The sequence below is a fragment of the Leguminivora glycinivorella genome, chromosome 17 (genome assembly GCF_023078275.1).
Source record: "Leguminivora glycinivorella isolate SPB_JAAS2020 chromosome 17, LegGlyc_1.1, whole genome shotgun sequence".
NCBI classification, from domain to species: domain Eukaryota; kingdom Metazoa; phylum Arthropoda; class Insecta; order Lepidoptera; family Tortricidae; genus Leguminivora; species Leguminivora glycinivorella.
This window is the reverse complement of record NC_062987.1, coordinates 1,559,367-1,582,979: the sequence shown is the minus strand read 5'-3', so window position 1 is coordinate 1,582,979 and position 23,613 is coordinate 1,559,367. Positions and strand designations below refer to the sequence as shown.

Here is a 23,613-nt window from a genome sequence, read left to right as displayed (position 1 = left end):
ATGATTGTTGAATAGGATGGCAAATGAAATTCTGGCAAATGGGGGTATCCCGTTTCAATCGCTTGTATCCCAAAGCTTTTTGCTCAGTTAACCCATTTTAATTTAATAGGAAAAATTTGCATAGTTTCCGTTCTCGTAAAGACTTTGAGTAGGAGCTTACCTTTTATTATATGGATCCTTAGCTAACCATGGCCATGGTATTGTCAATTCAGTCGGAAGCCGAAAATGTATTATCATCTTATTTGCAGTTTTGCTACCAGTCCAGCAGTAACGCATACATTATCGTGATGTGGGTATACATTACAAATTAACATATGATAGCGTGCAATTTCTTCCAACTCAAGCGTTTATTTCAATTGTTTTGGCAAATGTATATTTCATATACAGAATTCATAACACATTATGTTATGGGAAATGTTGACATTTGGCAGTGGGCTATGTAAGACAATGTTTAAGCTATGTCAATATTGCTTATTACTCAGTATACTAACAATAATATGTGCATATTCGGAGATACATATAGGCGCATTACTTATGGTACAGTAATCAATTTACATGAAAAATAAAAATTTAAACATAATGTCATAATGCTCATGGCAGTGCTATGATATAATTGTGTATTATAGTTACATGATATAATTATAGTTATCTTAAGCAGAAGAAGACTAGTATCTTGGTGAATTTATAAGACAAAAAACATGTATATGATCTTAAGAGTTTTGAATGATTCACGGTTATTTTCATTAGACTTATATTGACCGGGATATAGACCGTGATTACCTTTTTGATTTTTGTCGAGCTCCCGATATTTCGACGCAGTTTCATGCATCATGATCACGGTCTAATGTATATGATCTTGTTCTGACTAGGGACTGTCGTAAGGGAAACGCGAGACAAATTTAGCCGACGTTGATGTAACACCCATTGATGAAGGGGAAGCTCTTCAGAGTTTGGGTTGCTACAGATATTTTCTCACAAAAATGTTATTGAAATAACAGGTTTTATTTCCGTAAATATTGTAATACCGATCTATTAACTACTGGCTTCCTGTCGGTTTTATGTTATACATAAATTAAGTGATTCACCACCATCATAGAGTGCTGTGTTGAGTCAGTTTCAATTCATGAAACTATTGTATACCTTCCTATTATTTATTATGACATTTCTGTATAAATAAAGTATATCAGTCACAGTACGCCCTAACCAGCGCCGGCAGAGGTTTAAACACGTCTCATTAGTGGTTCAAGCGAAGGCACGGACACCTAAATAGAACCGTTTTTCCCCCGAAGGGTAAAAAACGGATATTTAGGTTCCTGCCGAAGCTTGAACCACCCTTAAGGGCCTTGCCGGCTAAAGGTACTGAGGAAAAAGCAGCCGAGCGCTGGTAACCGGGCGACACTAGTACTTGACTGGCGCGCCAGATGGCGCTACTAGTCGAGGAATTCACTCGATTAGGGCCGAGTTATGAAGGTGTTAATCTCATTAGTGGTTCAAGCTTCGGCAGGAACCTAAATATCCGTTTTTTACCCTTCGGGGGAAAAACGGTTCTATTATCAATTTTAAAGCAGAAAATTTGACTGTCAAATTCCTTTATCCACTAGTGGATAAAATTCGTTTTTACCCGCTAGTATCTTAATACAGTCATGTTTTATCCTTTAGGATCCTTTAGGATGTGTTTCCGAGCTAGTGAGGGAGAAAATTTATCCTATCATAAAAATTAACTGATTTAAAATATCGTTACTAAAACTTCATAACTATCATACACTAGGTACTCTTATTATAACATATCTGGCATGAAATGTATTATTGGAATATTATTGAAATAAGTATATTATTTAATAACAAATTTCATTAAGTACATAATATGGCTATACTTTAGCAACATAGGCAATACATTACTATCTAATAACAATAAATATATTCATATGATAAGAATGAAATAGATCTCACCTTCTACATCCAGAGAACTGTTTGCACCATAGAAGTTGCTGAGAATCGGCGCCATGACTTCAGCTTTTAGCTCTTGTAATTGATTATCTCGTAGACTCAAAGACGTTAGTTCCTTCAATGCTTCGAAAATTGCGACACTGTCCATGCTAGTCAACTTATTATTGGCTAATGTAAGAGAATGCAGTTTTCCGAGTCCATTAAAAGCTTTATCGTCAAGCATTTGAATTTTGTTTCCTTCTAAATTCAATGATCGTAGATTTTTTAGAGGCAAAAAGGTGTTATCTCCAATAACTTCCAAACTATTACCACTTAAGTCCAATATTTCTAAATTGCTTAGACCAGAAAACGTTTCATTGTTCAAACTGAACAGCAAATTGTTATCGATCTCCAATAGTTTCAGATTGTTCAAATTGACAAAAGCTCTGTCGTGGATCGTAGTAATCATGTTAGTTGTCAGATATAACTTTTTGAGATTCGGCAGGTCGACAAAGACATCCCTGTTGATTTCAGCAATGTTATTCTTGTCTAATACAATTTTTGATAGCTTTTTGAGATGAGCGAAGGATTTGGCCTCCAATACCTCAATCTTATTATCTTTTATGTATACTTCTTTTAATTCTGTCAAATTAGCAAATGCATAACTTTCAATTTTTTGTATGTTGTTATATTTAACATCTATCTTGGCCAGGGCGTGGGTTTTCAACAAACCTTTTGTTGGGATATATTTCAATGTTTTTCCTCTTGCATTTGATAGGCTTAGTTTCGTGATGTTTCTCAAAATGGAGAACTGTTTCCATGCTGGGTCATCGGGGTAGATGTTGTCGGTGGTTACATAGCAATCTGCGCTTTGTATCACATGGTTTTCGTCATCCTTATCACAAAGACACTGGATTTTAAATGTGTTATTGTAGTCAACGTCGCAGATATTGCGATCATTTTTAGGTATTTCCGCTGCGAAGCTGGATGTGATGTAAAGAAGTGTCAATATTATCCGAAGAGCCATCGTATCATCCGTCTTCTGTCTCCTTTTCACCTGAAATGAAAATAAACTCTTATTAGTTAGGTACATTTGAGTTAACTCAATTAAATTAAGCTACCTTCTGCTTATAGCGGTTACGCTTACAAACTGATAACTTCAGTTTCCAAAATTTATAAAACTCATTACATATTTTCCACCACAGAGTAGCACACATTCAAATTGGGTGCATATTTTTTTAGACATATATTCGATTATTTTAAATTTTACGATTCCGGTCACATCATTTTGCAATTAAGGTAAAATACCCCATAATGGACGGTGATGCCATTATGGACAAAAAAACACAAATCCTTAAAAATAAGTATCTAAAATAAGTTTCTAAAAACTGACGGCTATGTACCATAAACTAGAGTTATAGAGCTGTTTCATTTTGAAGTTTCAATTAATTCGGTTATTTCTGAAGGATTTGGCGACAAGATAAAATTCACCAGTTTACTGAAAAAAATATCAAGACGAATTCTTAGTAATGTTGCTAAGAGAGTTGAGTTCATGTATAAAATAATAAAAAAATAACGCACGGTGTAATCTTGAATGCGTTTTACTTACTGCATTAAGCATGAGATAAGGTATAAAACATACTAGTTTGTTGCTCCAAAGATATAAAGAAATGACGTTATTTTGCGAGTGTCCATTACTGGACCCGAAAAACTGCGTACCTCCTATGATGGACAAGGAACAATTTACAAAACCAAAATTTACAAGAAACAATCGTATGTTAAAATAACCCAAACTAATTGTATTTATGGTGTATAAAATTGACTCATTACGTATCAGTTGGCTTTAAAAGTAAAATTTTAAACTTATTTCACTGTCCATAATGGGGGATCCATTACTGGAGAACTGCCGTCCATAATTGGAGAAAAAACATCTAGTTTTAATTTGTTAACTATGAAGAAACCAATAGCAGTGTCTATTCTGCAGTACGCTTGAAATGTATAAGAAGGATAGGGCATTCAAGATTTAACACGCTTAGCCGCAGAATTTTTACATTTATCAGTGAAATATAGAAAACAGGCGAATTTTTTTCTTAAACTGTCCATGATTGGGTCCGTCACCTTATTAAGTACTTAATAAATTAACCTTCATGGATTTGCATTAGAAGTTAAAACTTAACACAGGGTCATATTAAGGTCGTATTAATAGGTATATTATCGGAACACGGCATTTATAGGTATTAGGGTATTAGTAAGATACCTTTACGAGTCGTACAGTCACCGGCATAAATAAGTGATGGTTTCTGTGTCGCTCTTGATCGCTTGACAGTTTCGATTGACATTTCAAACAAGACGACATTGTGACAAGGCATAGAAATCATCATACCTTTCTTGTATTTGTATATTCATACCTTTATTGTATTTGTTTATATGTTTTTAAAAACAAGGATCGTTTTCAAATAAGTAGACAAAATACTTCTAGAAATTTGAGAGTAAAGCATGACCTATTGACAATTAAATCTAATTTCCAACATTTTGATAAAAGCCTACATAACACAGCAGTCAAAGTTTTCAATAATTTGGACGGTAACATAAAATCATGTGAAGATTATAAGATATTTGAATCTAAATTAAAAGACTATTTTATAAATAAACCTTATTATTCGATCAATGAATATTATGCAAATGTTTTAAATTAATTAAATTAATAAAAATGTGACTTTTAAATTTCTAATATTAATTGTAGTAATAAGCATGAAATCTGTACCTGTCATCTGTATTGTATCTTTTTTGTGATTCTGACATTTCTGACTGTGATATTCTAGGCTATATTTATTTCATTTATAATAATTGTTGTGTATTTGTTTTACTATATTCTGTTGATTTTCTTGTGTGTCATTTTATAATTGTATTTGCATGCATTTATGTCCTATTGCAAATAAATAATGATTGATTGATTGATTGATTGATCACATAATATTTGTAGTGACTGTACACCTGAACTGTAATAATTCTTGAAAGTTGATTTTAGTCTGTATATAAACAGGTTTTGATTGATAACCAAGGTATATTTGAGTACCAACCACTACCAGCTAGGAGCACGTATAAGCGTAAACTAATGCATAAATTAATGTATCGCAAAAACAGCAATTATAATGAAACAGCAATTAAATTAATAATAATAATTAAGAAAAGAGATATATAATAATTTAATGCTGGCGTGAAAAATGTACGATGCTTGCGTTATACTCTACCTATGAAACCTGTGATTAATTCATTTTTGAATATTCTAAATCCGCACATCATTTCTTGGAGTGTATTTTATAGGAGTGTGAGTCAGCATGAATATGTATTTAATGTCACGACAGTATAAATAAATAAATATTAGGTAACTTGGCATACTAGTCACGTTTTCTACTCATTGCCAAGGAAATGAAAGCGCTGGGTATTGCTCTGAGTAGGTAATTAGTTTGAAACGCTCCACTTAATCAACTTCATTTGAAAATTATTATTATGTGTACAGATTCGATGTCCTATCGTTTGACCAAAACTTGTTTAGCAAATTGACACTTGACAACCAACTACTGGCAAAATTATATTTTGGCAAGTCTTCACTTTACAAAAACATTTTTGACAAATTGTTCTCATAACCAAATATTTGACTTATAAAATAACATTTTATAAGGGATATTTTTGACAAGTTAATATTTAACAAATAATTTAACTAATAAACCTACCATTAGCCTAAAAATGTTTGCTGTAATGTATTATTTGACAAGTGAATCTGTAATAGTAATTTATAATATGGGTCAAATGAAACACATAATAGCGAATCAAATCATATTAATGTTTCATAGAAAATATTTCCAATATTTGTTTTTTTGGAATGCTTCTACAAAGTAGATTTGGTTAGAACTGTGACCCTCACAAAACCGAAGTAATACTAGAAAAGTAGTTTAGGTTAGAACTGTGACTCTCACAAAACCGAAGTAATACTAGAAAAGTGGGTTAGGTTAGGTTAGAACTGTGACCCTCACGAAACCGAACTGATACAAGAAAACTGGGTCAGCTTAGGTTAGAACTGTGACCATCACAAACCAAACTGATCTAAAAAAGTGGGTCAGTTTAGTCTAGGCTAGAAGAAAGGTCTGGAACCCCTTTATAACAATTTATTACATGACATTTGGTAAATGTATCAATTTGTCAAACATACTATTAGGTAACATGAAAAATATACAATTGATAGTTTATTAAGTAACACATTGTACTAAATGTATTAGTTACTAAATGATTATTTGTCAAGTAAGTTTTTGTAAAATGATACATATGCGGAATAACATATTTGCCAATTACTATATTGATGAAACGTTTTTTGTAAAATGAACATTTGCTAAAATTGTTTTGGTCAAACATTAGTGAACCCTTAATGGGATCTCTTCCAGACAACCTTTGAGGAAATAAGAATTAGAAATGAATTAACGATGAATGACAAGTAAAAGTAGATTCGACTGTAGTTGAAAATGTTCTCTGCAACAACATATTAAATTTACTTGTGTAGTACGCGATATATGAGCTTTTAAAAGTAGGTAACTGTCAACGAGCGTTTAACGCGAGTGTGTTTGCATTACAATGGGGGCCGAATTATTTAATTATTATTTATTTATTAAAACTTTATTTCACAAAAGACAAAAAAAAAAGGCAGCATCAGATTCCACTGTCGTCTGTTTTTTCTTTGGGAGAGAAAGAACCGGATAAGTGCAAGTCTGATTTGCGTTGCAAGGATTCCGTACTTATTAATTTAAATTCCCTTGAGTGTAGAATTATAAATCAAGACCGTGGTAGGTACTTAAGTAGATGGTTTCAATTTCGACTCGATCTCTCCACCCGCGCGTGCCCGAGAGAAGGATTTTGACAAACAGACAGACGGATGAACGGACAACAAAATGATCATTTAAGGCCCAAGTAACATTTTAGTGCTATAATTTTGGTTTTCGACGCCAAAAGCTACTATAGATGTCGTATAAAGGTTTTCGGCGTGACCGCTTGTCGTATAAAAGCCTCCAGTAACACCTTTTAGCTCTATAAGCTTATACCGCTAAAAGGTGTTATTAGGAAGTGATGTAAACGTTTATATCACCATTTTATAGAGCCGCTATAGGCCTGGTCTATAACAGGATCAAATATGACTACTATAGATCTATATTATTGTATAATAGTGTTAGGAATCACTGCTATGCAATCAATTTGCGCTATTAAGATTCCCGACAAGCTGCTATAGTTGTTGCGTTATACAGCTAAAAGGTGTTATTAGGAAGTGATGTAAACGTTTATATCACCATTTTATAGAGCCGCTATAGGCCTGGTCTATAACAGGATCAAATATGACTACTATAGAACAATATTATTATATAATGGTGTTAGAAATCACTGTTATGCAATCCTTTTGCGCTATTAAGGTTCCCGACAAGCCGCTATAGTTGTTGCGTTATACAGCTAAAAGGTGTTATTAGGAAGTGATGTAAACGTTTATATCACCATTTTATAGAGCCGCTATAGGCCTGGTCTATAACAGGATCAAATATGACTACTATATAACAATATTATTATATAATGGTGTTAGAAATCACTGTTATGCAATCAATTTGCACTATTAAGGTTTCCGAGAAGCCGCTATAGTTGTTGCGTTATACAGCTAAAAGGTGTTATTAGGAAGTGATGTAAACGTTTATATCACCATTTTATAGAGCCGCTATAGGCCTGATGTATAACAGGATCAAATATGACTACTATAGAACAATATTATTATATAATGGTGTTAGAAATCACTGTTATGCAATCAATTTACGCTATTAAGGTTCCCGACAAGCCGCTATAGTTGTTGTGTTATACAGCTAAAAGGTGTTATTAGGAAGTGATGTAAACGTTTATATCACCATTTTATACAGCCGCTATAGGCCTGGTCTATAACAGGATCAAATAACCTACTAAAGAACAATATTATTGTATAATAGTGTTAGGAATCACTGTTATGCTATCAATTTGCGCTATTAAGGTTCCCAACAAGCCGCTTATAGTATTTTTAGTAGTCGTATTTTAACAGAAATTAAAACCTAACTATACCACTATTTTGGGATATAGTGGCTTTGGAAAACACTGCTACAGTATTTAACACTGTAGTAGTGATATGAATACCATTATAGAGCTATTTTGCTGTATAATGAAGTTTTCAGGATACGTTTATATAGCTTTGAAAAGCGTTAATAGTCGTTTTCTAATGCCTTTTATACCTCATCGCCGTATACGTCACAATTACTCTTTTATATCACAGAACTGTGGAATAATGGTTTCGGTATCTCTTTTAAAACACAATAGCGTTATAGCTGAGTTTACTATATGTTTTATAAAAAAAAAATTGTTTAGAAGATCTTTCTATAGTAAAACATTGAAAACAAGTATTGTTTTCTATATAAAGAACTTATATGTTAAACTGGATCATAGTTAAAGTCTCATGCAATCCTAATTGAATCCACAATGGCGGGCTTATGGCAGTGAATGCGTATGATAAGTGACATAGTCGAACTATAAAAGCGTATGTTTTACTTCTTGGATCCATAGTAGAAACTATGGTGCCAATAATTTTATTGTATTAAATTATATTTATTTATTTTATTCAAAACAGGTATAAATCGAGGGCGCACTTAAAATACTCCATTAAACTAATATTCTTTTAACGGTAAAATTTCCATCGCATACCTTTTTGCAGTAATGATGGAATTATACGAAATCCAAATTATTTTGATTGACACTAAACTTCACAAGTTCACACGCCACTTTTCATAAAGTTCCTCGTTTGTTAAATATTACACACATTAAATTATTTTAGAAATTTCATTCATTCGCATTAAAAGGGACGGCAACTGCTATTACAGAACAAAAAACCTGTATAACGGAATCTCAAATGCTACTATAGCATAAATTGATACTATAATAGCGTTACTGTGTCATCTATGTCAACAAATTAGCACAATAGTCATCATCACATCACCATTATAGACCTTAAACGTCACGGATGATACTGCTATAGCCCTATTATATCACTAAATGGCTGCATAATTGCGCCAAATCGGCTCTACAGTACCAATATAGACTATTTATAGGACTATTTAATGTGATTTAATTTGGTGCTCTCGACCACTATAGGACCAGAAATTGTTACTTGGGGGGTTCCGATTCAACCTTTTGATTTTAGGCACGGAACCCTAAAAATAGCCTAGCATTTGGCTTATTTCTTTTTTGAAATGCTTGTCGTAATGCTTAGTAGGCAATGTTGAGCAATATTCGGTACAATTCGGTAGTCAGCAATGTTTATAACGGTGACATACTCGCAGTACCTACAGAATTAGCAACATAATGGATGTATCGGGAATAGCCGGGCGACTCATAAGGGTTCACCTACAAATTACGACAGATGAACTTCATGATTTTACCTCTCAGCCCCTCCTTGTTACTCACATTTACACTCGCACGTACTTAACACTAGTTTAAGCGAAAATTAAATTTAAAATTAGTTATAATTTATTTTAATTAAAAACTTTTTGCTAAGAATAACATACTACATAGTTACAACAATTATTTACCGTGTTAGAAATCTTTATTAATAACACTTTAAACGTTGCTTTTGGCGTCGAGACCCTCGGTCCGTGGGGCCCGGGCGCCCAGATTTTATACAAGGACGGCGAAGCAGCTGACTGAGACTACGGGGGACAAAAGAGCTGGCAGCTTCCTCGCTCAACGTATAAGTATTGCGATTCAGCGAGGAAATGCTGCCAGCATCTTGGTTCTTTTTTTTTTTAATTGCCTAGTTTATAATATTTATTGTACCAAATTTTTATTTAAGTGTTATCAACAATTATTTGATTTGATATGAAAATGAATATTAATAAATATGATGAACATTGCTAAAACTAGCTTTCAGTTAAGGACAGCCAAAAAAACTAAACAAACGGCTACAGAAAGATAGAACAGATATATTTAAACTAAGACGTCTCAAAGTTTGTTGTTCCCCCTCCCGCATGTCACAACGTTACGTTATTAATGGATGGCCCCTATGTGTGTTCGTTCAGTAGATTTATTAGTACTCGCGTCTCAAATAACAAGAAACTGTTTGTGATGCAATTTTATTTTAGGAAATGAGGACCAAGGTCGTATTTAATGAAAATAATGAATCATAGTATACTAAGACAACACCGACAATAAATTAATCGCTTAATTTATGAGTAATAAATATTACATACGCAAATAACAAAGGAACCCATTTTTCTCAGTGCTGAATTTATGCGTAATAAAACTGACATACGCAACTATGGGAACAAATCAAATTATTTTAACAAATATTTTGATTTTTGTTTTTTATGTAGTCACACTACTATATATAAATTAAAAATCGAAATCAGATGTCATATATTAAAGAAAAAATGACGAGCACCACCAGTGGTGAAGGCCGGATTCGAACCGGCGGCGTCTTTTAGCAATCCGGGCCAAACTCCATGAACCCCTAGGCCACCTCGCCACCAACAACACAATTTAAACAAAGAAATACATTTTTCTCAATTCGAAATGTTTTGTTGCCACATAGTGCGCAAGTGTCAATAATTTGTTTTCCCCTCACTAGCTCGGAAACACGTGTTTTGTCATTTGATACCATCGGGTAAAAACGCATTTTATCCACTAGTAGGTAAAGTAGTTTGACCGTGAATAAAGTCGAATTAACTGCTTTAAACTTGATAAAAGTCTCTCGTGTGTTAAAAAACTCGAAAGTTTAGAATTCCATTCTCGAACCACTCGAGCTTTGCTCGTGGTTCAACTATAGAATCCTTTCACTTGCTCGTTTTTTAATTTCACACTCGGCATTAAAATACAACTTTGCCCCCTTGTATAACAAATAACTATTAAGAGCTTACAAAATCAATATATCAATATATTATACAGAAATAATCAAACTTCTACGACTCACTCAGACTGCAACTTCTCTGCGGTAATTGAAAAATTTCGGTTGAAAAATCTTTTGACATTAAGTATTATTATCAGACCGGTATGACGACCGGTCTGGCTCAGTCGGTAGTGACCCTGCCTGCTAAGCCGCGGCCCTGGGTTCGAATCCCGGTAAGGGCATTTATTTGTGTGATGAGCACAGATATTTGTTCCTGAGTCATGGATGTTTTCTATGTATATAAGTATGTATTTATCTATTTAAGTATGTATATCGCCTCTTAGCACCCATAGTACAAGCTTTGCTTAGTTTGGGGCTAAGTTGATCTGTGTAAGGTGTCCCCAATATTTATTTATATTATTATTTATTATCATCCATTCATATCGAAATGTCAGTGTGCCTCCTCATTAATGATCGTTGAAACCTTCTGATTGTCTAATTAAAATTAATATTAATTTTACGAGAACACGATCACCCGTAGGTATAACAAGAGACGAAAATTAACTATTTACGCCAATTAATATCCTCATCAGACGCATATGACGGATACATTGTAACGAACACATTAAAGCCTCAGTTAATACCGATTTCTGAAAATACCAAGCATTCTTAGTTAACTATGCAAAATGCCAGGAAACTTGACATTAAATTAAACTTATCACTAAATATATAAATTCAAATGTGACGTTTTCGCTATCGAGGAACTGTATTCTACATTGTCAAAATAAATAATTTATATTGAAATTTTAAAATAAATTATGCTTTAATTATTTTGCAATAAAGTTTCAACTTTATTCGTCACATTTTTGAGTTGGCATCTTATTGTAAAATGCATGTGGGATAACACATTATTGCGTATCACCATCCTAAATACGAGTAGGGGCAGTTCGCTTTTGGATATATCTATTTAATTTCTTTGCCTTCTGTTTCCGTTAATCCTACTTTTAATGACAGTAACACAAGCGCAACCGGAGTGATTTATTGGAATTTTTAATTGAATTGAGCTTAATAAGACACGCTATAGGCAATGAATAATTAATGTTTTATTTAATTCATAGTAAAAATTATCCTAAACGACCAAACTCTCTCTAAAACAACGATCAAGCCATTTGAGTTTTAAAGCTCGGTCAACTTTATTTTATTAATAATTGAACTATAAAACTTTTAGCTATCACAACATATTGGAAATTTCAGTCCGTAAGTAATTCAATTCAATTCATTTATTTACCAGATTACAAGTGATCCATATTTTGTTAGTAAGTAAAAATAGTCTTGTAATTATCTGTCTAAAATACAGGTACATTAAAATTTATATTATAAATTAGTCTTGAGTTCTTGACAAGCTTGACTAGTCCTAATATTATGCGACAGTCAAGCTTGTCAGCTATATGTAATGTAAAATTAATTGGGCAATGAAGTGTTTTACTATAAACTACGTTAAATTTCACGAGCACAACCAATTTTATCTCTTAACGGACCAATTTGGTCCTTACCAAAATTGGTATGTCAACATAATTAGGGACCTAGTACAATGAGGTTGGATAGCCTATTACCAACGCTGTAGGTACCCCCAGTTAGGGCACCAAATGTTGGTTAAACGAGGCAAACATTGGCCCAAATGAATATAGATGAGATAACGCTGTAAGTAGTACATGTTTTGCATTACTTCAGGAAAGTGTATTTAGCGAATACCGTTGTTATAATATAAGGGAATAGCCGAGGTTTAATTTTTATGAAGTTTCTCACAATTATATGAATATTTTTCACACTTGCGATCACCTGCAGTTCGAGGGTTATAGCCAACTAACCTCGGGTTAACCGTTCAGTACAACTTAACTCCGGGTTTAGCGATTACCTATTAGTTGGGTAACCCTATAGAAGGTGCAAGTGGCCCTTAGTATTTCCAATTTAGAGCATAAAAATACAATGAGTTGTCATTGTCGTTGATTTGGTTGGTTGACAACTAAGAAACAAATCAAATTATTTTATTAAATATTTTTGGATTTGTTGTTTTTTATTCGATTTTTAGGGTTCCGTACCTCAAAGAGGAAAAACGGAACCCTTATAGGATCACTCGTGTGTCTGTCTGTCCCTCTGTTACAGCCGATTTCTCCGAAACTGCTGGACCGATTTACTTGAAATTTGGTACACATATGTAAACCTGTGGCCCAAAGACGGACATGTAATTTAATTAAATGAAATTTAATCATAGGGGTCACTTTTGGGGGGTAAACTTGAAAATTAAAAATCAAAGTTATTAAAACTATATTGTGTTATATATCAAATGAAAGAGCATTTTATGAGCATTTGAAATATATATTTTTTTTAATTTTTAATTTTGGTACTTTAGAAGTAATTTAAGAAAATAGACAAAAAATGACCATTCCCCCCCCCTTATCTCCGAAACTACTTACCGTAAAATTTTCAAAAAAATACACGAGATAGCCCTCTACCTGTAGATTACAGGAAAACCTATTAGAAATCTACAGTCAAGCGTAAGTCAGACTTACGAGAAAAGAACTCAAATTAAGATTTTCACTCACTGACGCTGCAAGCAGTTACTAAACGTCTTAAAATTTTGTAAGCGTGATGGACAGGTCATCGATCTAAACTACCTAGATGCACCATCACGGCTTAGAATGTGTCCGCAGCAAATTGTGCTTGAAAATGTTCTAAGCACAATTGGGCGGTCAGTAGCGCTTCATCCGCCATGTCGGCAACATGCCTAAGTGCTCCGTAAAAAAGTGCAAAAATAACACCTTATATACGTTAAAAAAGGTTGAAGTATCGTATTTCCGGTAAGTAATTGTTAATAATTTTATAATGTTATGCCTTTGTGGCCAAAATGGCTTCCTAACTTACTAAAAACATTTATTTTCTAGAATAAATAAAGTAAATTCCTTGATTTGGTCTTACGCAGTTTGTCTCTTTCTCTCGCGCTATACTAGTAATGAGCGGACGGCGACAAAAGATAGTTGAAGTGGAACATAGTTAAAAATGGAATGATGGAGTCGCTAATTTATATTTTTTGTAAAAGAAGCCTATTTCATATTAATAATGTATGTATTTATTTATTATTATAGACCAATAAGTCTGAAATAAATGATTTCAATTCAATAACATTAGTACATATATTATAAATTACTTTAAGTATAAAATTCGTTTTTAAGTAATAAAAAAGGTTTTTATTCCAGATTCCCAAAACAAGACGTTGAAAGGGAAAAATGGCGCAAGATTATAGCTGAGGAGCGGAGAGAAGATTTACCCACACAAAGCTTTGAAAGAAATTACGTAGAATAATAAATTAATGTCATCATTCAATTCTTCTTTGTTTTAATAGCTACTTAATTCATATTCTCCAAGTGCTCCATCCCTCACACACCACATACAATCCCTCAACTGTTTAATACCTTAAATATCGTAGATAGTATATATTTCTGAAAGAAGACTTTATTTTATTTTTTAAACTTAGAAACTTTGACGGGCATTTGTTTGTGTGATGAACACAGATATTTGTTCCCGAGTCATGGATGTTTTCTATGTATATAAGTATTTATATATTGTATATATCGTTGTCTGAGTACCCACAACACAAGCCTTCTTGAGCTTACCGTGGGCCTCAGTCAATCTGTGTAAGAATGTCCTATAATATTTATTTATTTATTTATTTAGTAAATGTGCATTCAAATTTTTTAATTTTTACTATGAGGACTTATACAGGATATATTTTGATAGCGGGTCAGTAAGGCCGGTATGAGATCCCGTAGTCCAGATTGACATTTACAGAATGGCATTTACAGATTTTGGAAAATTTTTCATTTTTCATAAATTTGAAATTGATGGATGGTCCCCTTAGACTATTTTCATGTAGGACTACGGGATCTCATACCGGCCTTACTGACCCGCTATCAAAATACACCCTGTATAAGTCCTCATAGTAAAAATTAAAAAAATAATAATGCACTTTTACTTAGTTTTGAAAGTAAATGAAGTCTTCTTTCAGCAAAATATGCTATCTACGATATTTAAGGTACTTTCCCTCCATGTGACATCGCCGTGGGACACCCTGTATATACCTCAGTTGACTCTATTTAATAATGCAAACATTGCAAAACGTGGAGGTATTGATCAGTTGCAATTGTCCCCCAGTCCAAATTGTCCCGCCGTACCTTATATATTTTTTTGTGTGAGATAATATCAATAAAAATATCATACAGTAAAAACTCATTTTTATCGCTTAAAATACGCAACATCTCGAAAAATGTTATACCAAACGTTTTGTTCGTTAAGAAATTTTCTATCTAATAGAATTTTTTAAAACAGTTTTTCGCACAAATACCGCAAAATTTCGCCTTTCATCTCATAGCGCGACTCCCATGATGCCTCTGTCCATCCTCGTTCCCAATGTAAAAATGGCGTTTAGATTGATGCAGCGCGAACGAAATTAAACTTATCTTGGTTGCAATAAGACGTAGATTTGTTTAAAAATATGCACACCTGCGATCTGCGGTAATAAAATTTTATGGCTTTCGCGATGATCACATTCATTAATGTCATAACCGCCAATTGCTTGCATTTGAAATTGAACTTTAAGTACTAAGAAATAACGTTGTTTTTGTAAAAAAATGAAAGTAGTTTTTACTACATTGCGAAGTTTTCGTTTGTCAACTAGACGCACACATTTGCAACTAAGCGATCGGACACTTTTGAGTGTCGAATTTGCAGGTGATAGTGTATCTAGGGAAGTTTAAATCGATGGGACAGGTAGAAAGAAATTCATTTCTGTCTTTTTCTTTTTAGAAATTGTTCAATTTTTTTTTTCATTTGCCAAAATGACTTAAGTTCCTACTAAAAAGGAGGCGCTTAAGACCGTTTGTAAGTGGACTGAGCAAAATTTTGTTCAAATCGGTCCAAAAAAAGGTCTCTGTTGACGAAAACATAGAATTTGTGGCAACGACAGCCCAAATCTGAAGTCCATTTTGCTCTATCTCTTATCGTTTCCGAGATATATACGTAAAGTCTTGAAAGTGCGAAAAGTTAACTTTGCCATCACAGTCGTTCAGGCGCTCATGAGTTCTTTGTATGGAAAAGTCGAAAACCGACTCGCACTTGACCAATGTTCATAGAACGTGTTGTGGTTTTTTACGCGGGCCCGCGACTGACGACGTTCGAATGTTTTGTTCGAAAATGTTTGAGGGTGGTTTCTTTGAAACGTCGCCGGTGGCGGGTGGTTCGACGGGCGAAGGTCACACGCCGCACGCGACGGTCTGTATTCGTTTTGTACAATAGCAACGGACGGCGGGTGGCGTCTTGATATGGAAAATGACTGACTTCACTAAAGATAATGATGAACTCATTGAGGTAATACTAGAGAGGACACTGCGAGCAAAACGTTTGCGCTACAAACATAAGTCCATTGGACTTATGTTTCTGCCTGCACACAAATAAAATGTAAAAATGCCTTCCTGCGCAACAAGATGCTGTTTAAGCCATACGAGAAAATCGAGTAAAACTGACGTGTCACATTTCATCGGTTAGTATACACGCTATGTTAATCGATCTTTATTTAAGTAATTATTTCAATGAAGGGACGCGCTCCTCAAACGCGAAGCTATCGCTGCCATTTTGTTGAACGAAATCATAGATTAATCGCATCATAATCGCACAGACTTGACATGTAGGTAATGAAGTATAGTAATTGTGATTATATTCTGTTTGTAATATATAAAAGAGAAATGTTAAATTTATTTCACGTTATACTTATGAATACTACACAGTTCTAACACGAGTTGTAATCGATATTTTCATACAATAATAACCTATGATTTTCTTCAAGGGCAATAAAAATAGGTATATGAAAAAAATCAATAATGTATTTTTGTTTCACTTAGTAGAACTTAAACATAGCACAATGTATGATAGTGCTAAAATTAAACTACTTACCCCCTTATTCATAAACGTTCACTAAAGTTATCAAGCCGATAAAGTTCGTTTGTCCCTTTCTATCACACCAATACGCCGAAAAGGGACAAACGAACTTTATCGGCTTGATAACTTTAGTGTGCGTTTATGAATAAGGGGGTTAGTATTTTACAAAAAGTATAAAAAAGGTCTACACTAAGAGTGTCGCGTCTAGGTGGTCATTGGTCAAGTCTTACTCTATGACACGGTACCTCCCCACGCATGCGCCGCGCGCTGCCGGCCGGAGCACAGACTTTGTTTGGGGTGTAATTTCTAGTATGTTAGTACATAGTAATTCAATGGATGAATTGTACTTCTGTGAACTGTTTTCGATATACTTAATCGAATATATGATGTAAATTTTTCTTTACTACAATGAAAGTGTTTGAGTACCAAGTTAAAAATTTTACTTTCTTTTTGCCGGTTTCATACAAAAATATCGTTTGACTGTCTCTTTTTTGGGTAATATCAATATTTATATGGAAACGGATTAAGTCGCGTATAATCTTCTTCCTCTAAGAATTACAATGTAAGTATTTTTACATTCATTTTGATCAGAGCACAACACAACAGTTCAAAAATCAGTCTACCAGAGCTTCTGAGTTCCGTCGCCGACGACGGGTGACCAAGGGTCAGAAAACCCACGCACCCGCGACCGACAGCGTGTGGCACAGCGGCACATGCGGCTCACATCCAAACATTCCAAACGCCGCCGGGCGCGTGTGACGGGCCAGAGAAACCAGGGCCTTAGGGCTAGGTGATTATCGCCGCGCCGCAGAGGACGCGCTGAGGGGGGGGGCGGTGCCTACAGCAGTTGTAGTTGTATGCATACCTAGCTCACGCACACAGACGCGTCCGCTGGCGCCGCCAGGGGCGGCTAACTCCGCCATCCTATCGCCGCGCTACAAGTATATCCTGGCGGCCGCGAGCTGTGGCCGCGAGTTCGCGGCCTACTCAGGGGCGGCGCACATTCTCACGGAATGCACGTTCGCACTTTCTATTGTTACTTTACGTCGCGAGGTTTTTTAAGCGATGTCCGCGGGTGGAATGGCTAATAATACTTAATTAAATAGACATATTGAATAAAATAAAAACCAAAAGATATTCTTATACAGATCTACTACTGATTAAGTCCCACGGAAAAGTTCAATAAGGCTTGTGATGTTGGAACCTCGAACAAAAATATATAAATACAGCGTATATACCTAGAAAGTACTCAAGACTTGAATATAATAATATAACATTTAATGTGAGTATTAATTCGTTTGGATCCATTGGTAACCCTATCACCGGACGCCGCGCACGTGCGGCTCGTTTCTTTGTAAGAATGTTGTAGGTATTTAAAAAGGCGGCATTTCGGAAACATCAAAGCAGTGCGCCTTCTTTACTTGTGCTATTATATATTCTGTGGCGCCGCGCCGGTGTCCACGTGCGCTCTCTGCAGTGTGCGCTGCCGCTGCCACGAAACGTTTACCTACTCCGTGTAATACTGATAAAAGAAAGTATTGACATGAATTCACACGTTTCGGAAATGACTATAGGTATTTTAAATATTTTAGCACAATATGTTTTTTGCCTCTTATTGCCTATTACACAATAATCTGGGCAACCGAGCTTCGCTCGGTTCTGTTTCGTATCCTTGACATGTGTCGCCATCTAGTTCAAAAATGAATAGTACCTACATCGAGCGAAAGAATTCTCAGCCTTAACAACACAACTACTCCACACGAGATGGCGCGCATTTCGCCACAAAAACTCAAATAGTGTATTTTCTATTCGTTTTAGCCTTGATTGTGTCGCCATCTAGTGTTTGCAATAAATAGTACTTACATCGACCGAAAGAATTCTGTCTTAACAGTACAACTACTGCACACGAGATGGCGCGCGAAGAAAAACGCATGAAAACTCGAAAATTCGCGTTTTTCGGGACCTAAGGATAAGTTAGACCGATTTTTCACCCCCAAAAACCCCCACATAACAAATTTCTGCGAAATCGTTAGAGCGGTTTCCGAGATCGTCAGTGTAAATAAATATATATATATAAATAAATAAATAAATAAATATACAAGAATTGCTCGTTTAAAAGTATAAGATAGGTATACATACCTACTATGGCACCTCTATCACAGCGCAGAATATGCAGAAGCCACATGGTGGTCTGCGACAGAAACTCAATAGACATTTTCAGAGTTTTTAAAATAAGTACCTAAGTAGGTACGTGAAGTAACATGGTAAATTAAAAAAATATCATTAGTTACTTATTGCGAAGGTGTAAACAATTTCCTTCGTTTTGCCACATATCAATAATTAATTACCTATCTATATTAAATTCATTAATCCGTATACAACTATACATTACATTTTTACAGTACGGTAATACTCACCCCGTTATTCATAAACGTACACTAAGTTATCAAGCCGATAAAATTCGGTTGTCCCTTTCCGACGTATTGGTGTGATAGAAAGGGATAAACGAACTTTATCGGCTGGATAACTTTAGTGTACGTTTATGAATAAAGGTGTTAAAATTTATAGCTACGAAATTTTACATAAAACACCTACTTTAAAATAAAATAAAAAATGTTGAATTTGGTTAACATTATAAAAGACCTCACGCAAGCTGTGCTAATTAGTTCGCGAATTCGTCGAGAGGTGGCGCTAAACATAATTATGCTCATTAGAGAACCTATACTTCTAGCCTAGCCCAGTCTTTAGACTTATGTGAGTAACGTAAAAGTACCTAATAGTTTTGTAGGTACGGAACCCTCGGTGGGCGAGTCCGACTCGCACTTGGCCGGTTTTTTGATTTGTTGTTGCTGAAGACTCGGGTGCGATAACCGGGTCGGCCACCAGTGGACCTTGTCGTTTTTTCTTTGTGTATGATATCTATTTCAGTTTATAGTTGGTTGGTTGAGTTGGTTATTCATTCTGATAGAGCTAGTAAATGGTGATAATATAAAAAAAACATCAGAAATAAAATTGTTCTTTCCCAGCATCGTGACTCTAAGCCGAATACGCTAAACTAAAATGTTTTATGCGCACAATGAGTAACGTTCCTTGCTCAATTTTTCACCAGGAACTTCCATAGCTTTACTCCGTCCGTATACAAATACAACGCTGCATACAAATTTAAATTCATGTGTTTCAAAAAAATCTAAAAAATCGTGTTTTTAAACAAAAAAAGCTAAAGTTTAAAGCTAAACCCTGCTCCGCATAAATTGTTCAAACAAGTCCAACTTTGTCGGGCCTAAGCAAACAGTAATTTTCTCCCCGGGCAAAATTACCTTAATGATTAAAGCGTGTTCAGTCTAATCGTCATGCCCCTAATTCCCTTATGGTAACCGATGTTCGAGTAAAACTTCAAAGGCCCGTTTATTATTTTTTAAACGATATGAAATATTTTTCTCTGTCTGTTGTTGAAATGTTATTCTTATTTAATTAGTGCAATAGACTTGGGACACCAACTACTTAAAACTTAGGCTTTATATTTTCTAGTGTATTTTTTCCATAATGCATCAATATCTAATGTATGCACTCTCGTTCATCACATTGTAAATGTGATTCATTAGAGGTAGTTGAAACCCATACGTACCTTGGCTTAAAAATTGATAGCAAATTCAACTGGGGACCTCATATCGATCATGTATGCAACAGACTTAGAGCAATCCTCAGCAACTTAAGCATACTTAAACATAGAATGCCATACACCACACTCCGCTTGTTATATATGGCCCTTGCCGACTCCATAATCAACTACGGAGTATCTAGTTACGGACATACGGACGTACATTTAATACTTATCTGCACAGAATTTACAACTTACAAATAAGAATACTGAAAACTATAGTTCCATTAAAAATAAAACATAAATATAAGCACAACTATGAAAAACTATTCCAACATTGTAGAGTATTAAGTATATATAATAAAGTTAAACTGGCTGTGATTTTAGAATATAAAGACGAATTAGGAAAGCTGGATAGATACAAAAGACCAACCTCCGACACTTGCCGAACGAACCACATTTCAGAGTCCCAAAAACGAATAACGAATATGGCAACAGAGTCTGGACTTCATACCTACCAACTACTCTAAACAGCTTTCCTAACAAAGTATTACAAGACATAGATAATAAACCTATTAAGATAAGACATATTATAAGAAAAGAAATGCAAAGTAATATTGATGATGATTAACAAGCAATGATATAGTATATATATATAATAATATTAATAATAAACATTAAGAAATAAGAACAGGGGCTATATTCCTCTGCTATTGTCCTAGTTAAGACAATCTTAGATATTAAAGATTATTACTAGGCTTAAGAATTTGTAATAATTACTTTTTTTTAAATAAACAGTTTAAATTAAAAATTAAATTAAAATTAATAAAATTACAGGTTTGTATTACGATTACATTTTTGGCTGGAGCGTGCATATGACCCTAAGAAGAGAAATAAAAATGAAAATGAAATATTTATTTTTCAAGTAGACATATTACAATACGCATATGAGATCGTGGAGAGAGATCGTAAATCAGACATCGTCACAGTTTCCCTAAACTTATGAAATGGCAACCAGCCTACGTAAAGTACATGTATAAGTATCTGTCAATTTCAACCATTCCGAACACATCTGTCAGTTCTACAAACAATCTCGTACAATATGTAACCGCATGTTGGTCGCAGGTGTTATTAATGGCCCAATTTCTGTTAAAAATACTCCGCAGGGTCTAGCCAAGATGCACATCGGTAGCAAACGACACGCCAATGTTTCTGCAGCGCTACGGCAGATATATCATAGAAATATTATCATAAATGTAGGACTCATATTAATGGGATAAACTAAGATATTGACAGTGTCATAGGCACTGGTCCTACCACGAGCTAGTAAGCTATGAGCTATCGGCCATAAAAACGGACAAAAGATAGTCATGCACTCCCATGCAAATAAAAGAGACACGGCGATGTTTATAATCACTCGCCCAGCGGTGAGCTCTTTTGTTCGTTTTTATAGCCGATAGCTCATAGTCATAGCTTACTAGCTCGCGGTGGGACCAGTGCCATAACAACCTTTGATTCATTCCATAGTCTCGAAGTTGATACTAAGTTTGATAAGCCTTATACGGGCGATAAATTAAACCAGACTTAGAATTCATTAGTGTTATCATGAACTAAGAAGTGGTTTTGAGTTATAATACCTACTCTTAGTTTCCTTCCTATAATATATATTTTTTAAATTTTCAGCAGAAATGTACTGTAAACATGCTTGCGATGACAATCAATGACAACTATCAATTAGTGTACATTTTAACGTCAGTGTGTTTGCACGACGTATACGATCTATATTTTAGTTTTCCTAAATTTTACAAGTCGGTATAGGTTTTCCATATTGTATCTAGATTTAATATTTGACGTTGATTAAAGTTAATAGCTCGCCTTGTAGCAAACTTTAGTCACCTTGGCTACGCTCCCGTCACAGATGTTGACTATGTATACTTGTTTATACTGTTTATAGATGTGACCCAGTGCACGCGTAGATATCGTAAACAATCGCTGTTCCTTTTATTGCTTTTATTTCGAGAGAGTTACTACATTTTTTACCACAATTTTGTGACAGAAGTTTGGACGATTTAAAATTCACAGTCCGTTGTCTGTAACAATAACCAAAATAGTATATTGTGCAACAAGGAGGTAAGGGGGATTTTGTCGACGAGTGTTTTAACTCGCGACAGCCGCAGGCTGGAGAGAGTTATAGACACGAGTTTACAAAATCCTTACCTCCTGAGTTACACACAATATTTTTCATCACATTTGAGAGGAAAACACAGAGAAAAAAATCATAAGGCAAAATCTTCAATGAATGGCGGTGTTGTACTGCTCGTTGCTATGGCAACGCGGTCAAGCGCAATCGAGATGGCCGTCACAATTTCCTGCCAGATTGCAAATTATAACGATTTATCTACGTGAAATTTACAAAATAAATGTAAAACACACTGAAATAATAGTAAAACATAAATAAAATGCATTTTTTATACCGTATAATATTTTTTTTATAGTTTAATAGTCAAATTTCAGTTGTGCAAAAAAAATCCTTGGCTGATTGAAACATCCTTTGCCTGAAGTATTGTACGGATTGTATTAATTTTTAAAACTAAATCCATTATTCTCTTGGGAATAAAATAGTACATTACTCTTCAGTACACGTAGATGCAATGAGACCTTTAAACAGCAAATGTGATGAAAAGATAATTATGCTCTTGGCATGTACATAGAGAAATAAGTAACGGAAGAGTTGTAACTCCATATGTAAATGCGGGTTATTTGTAGCGATATCTAACGACAATCACGCGTCAAATAGTTTTTTGGCTAATTAATAAATAATAAATAAATATGTATAAATAATAAGACAAAAATAAAATTGTAGTACTTCCTGAACCTTTTATTTTATTTTATTTATTTACTTCCTGAACGTAGTACACATACCTATAAATCTAACTTGATCTCCGAAATGTTTTGGAGAATATGGACACAAGTTGTCCACAGGATGGGCGTGGGTTTCCGCTGGAACCTTGCATTGACGTGTCTGTGCCATGATAGGTAGGTACTTGGATTATGTTTTATGTATCTACTATAAGTATGTAGAGTTTTTGCAGGAAGAGAAAATAGGAAAAGGGATATTTTTTAAGTTTCATAAATGATAGTAAACAGCAGTCAGCAGGCAAACGAAATGCCGCCT

At 34.6% G+C, this 23,613-nt stretch overlaps 1 protein-coding gene across 1 annotated transcript in view; it reads right to left on the bottom strand.

Annotated features, from left to right (window-relative positions):
* The window catches only part of LOC125235163 (connectin-like), a 256,759-nt gene that overhangs the window by 11,235 nt on the left and 221,911 nt on the right, over window positions 1-23,613 (bottom strand). Inside the window, exon 2 of the mRNA XM_048141618.1 lies at window positions 1,951-2,983. Within this exon, the coding sequence (XP_047997575.1) occupies window positions 1,951-2,953 (1,003 nt within the window). The 5' untranslated portion in view covers window positions 2,954-2,983. The remainder of the gene's footprint in view (window positions 1-1,950; window positions 2,984-23,613) is intronic.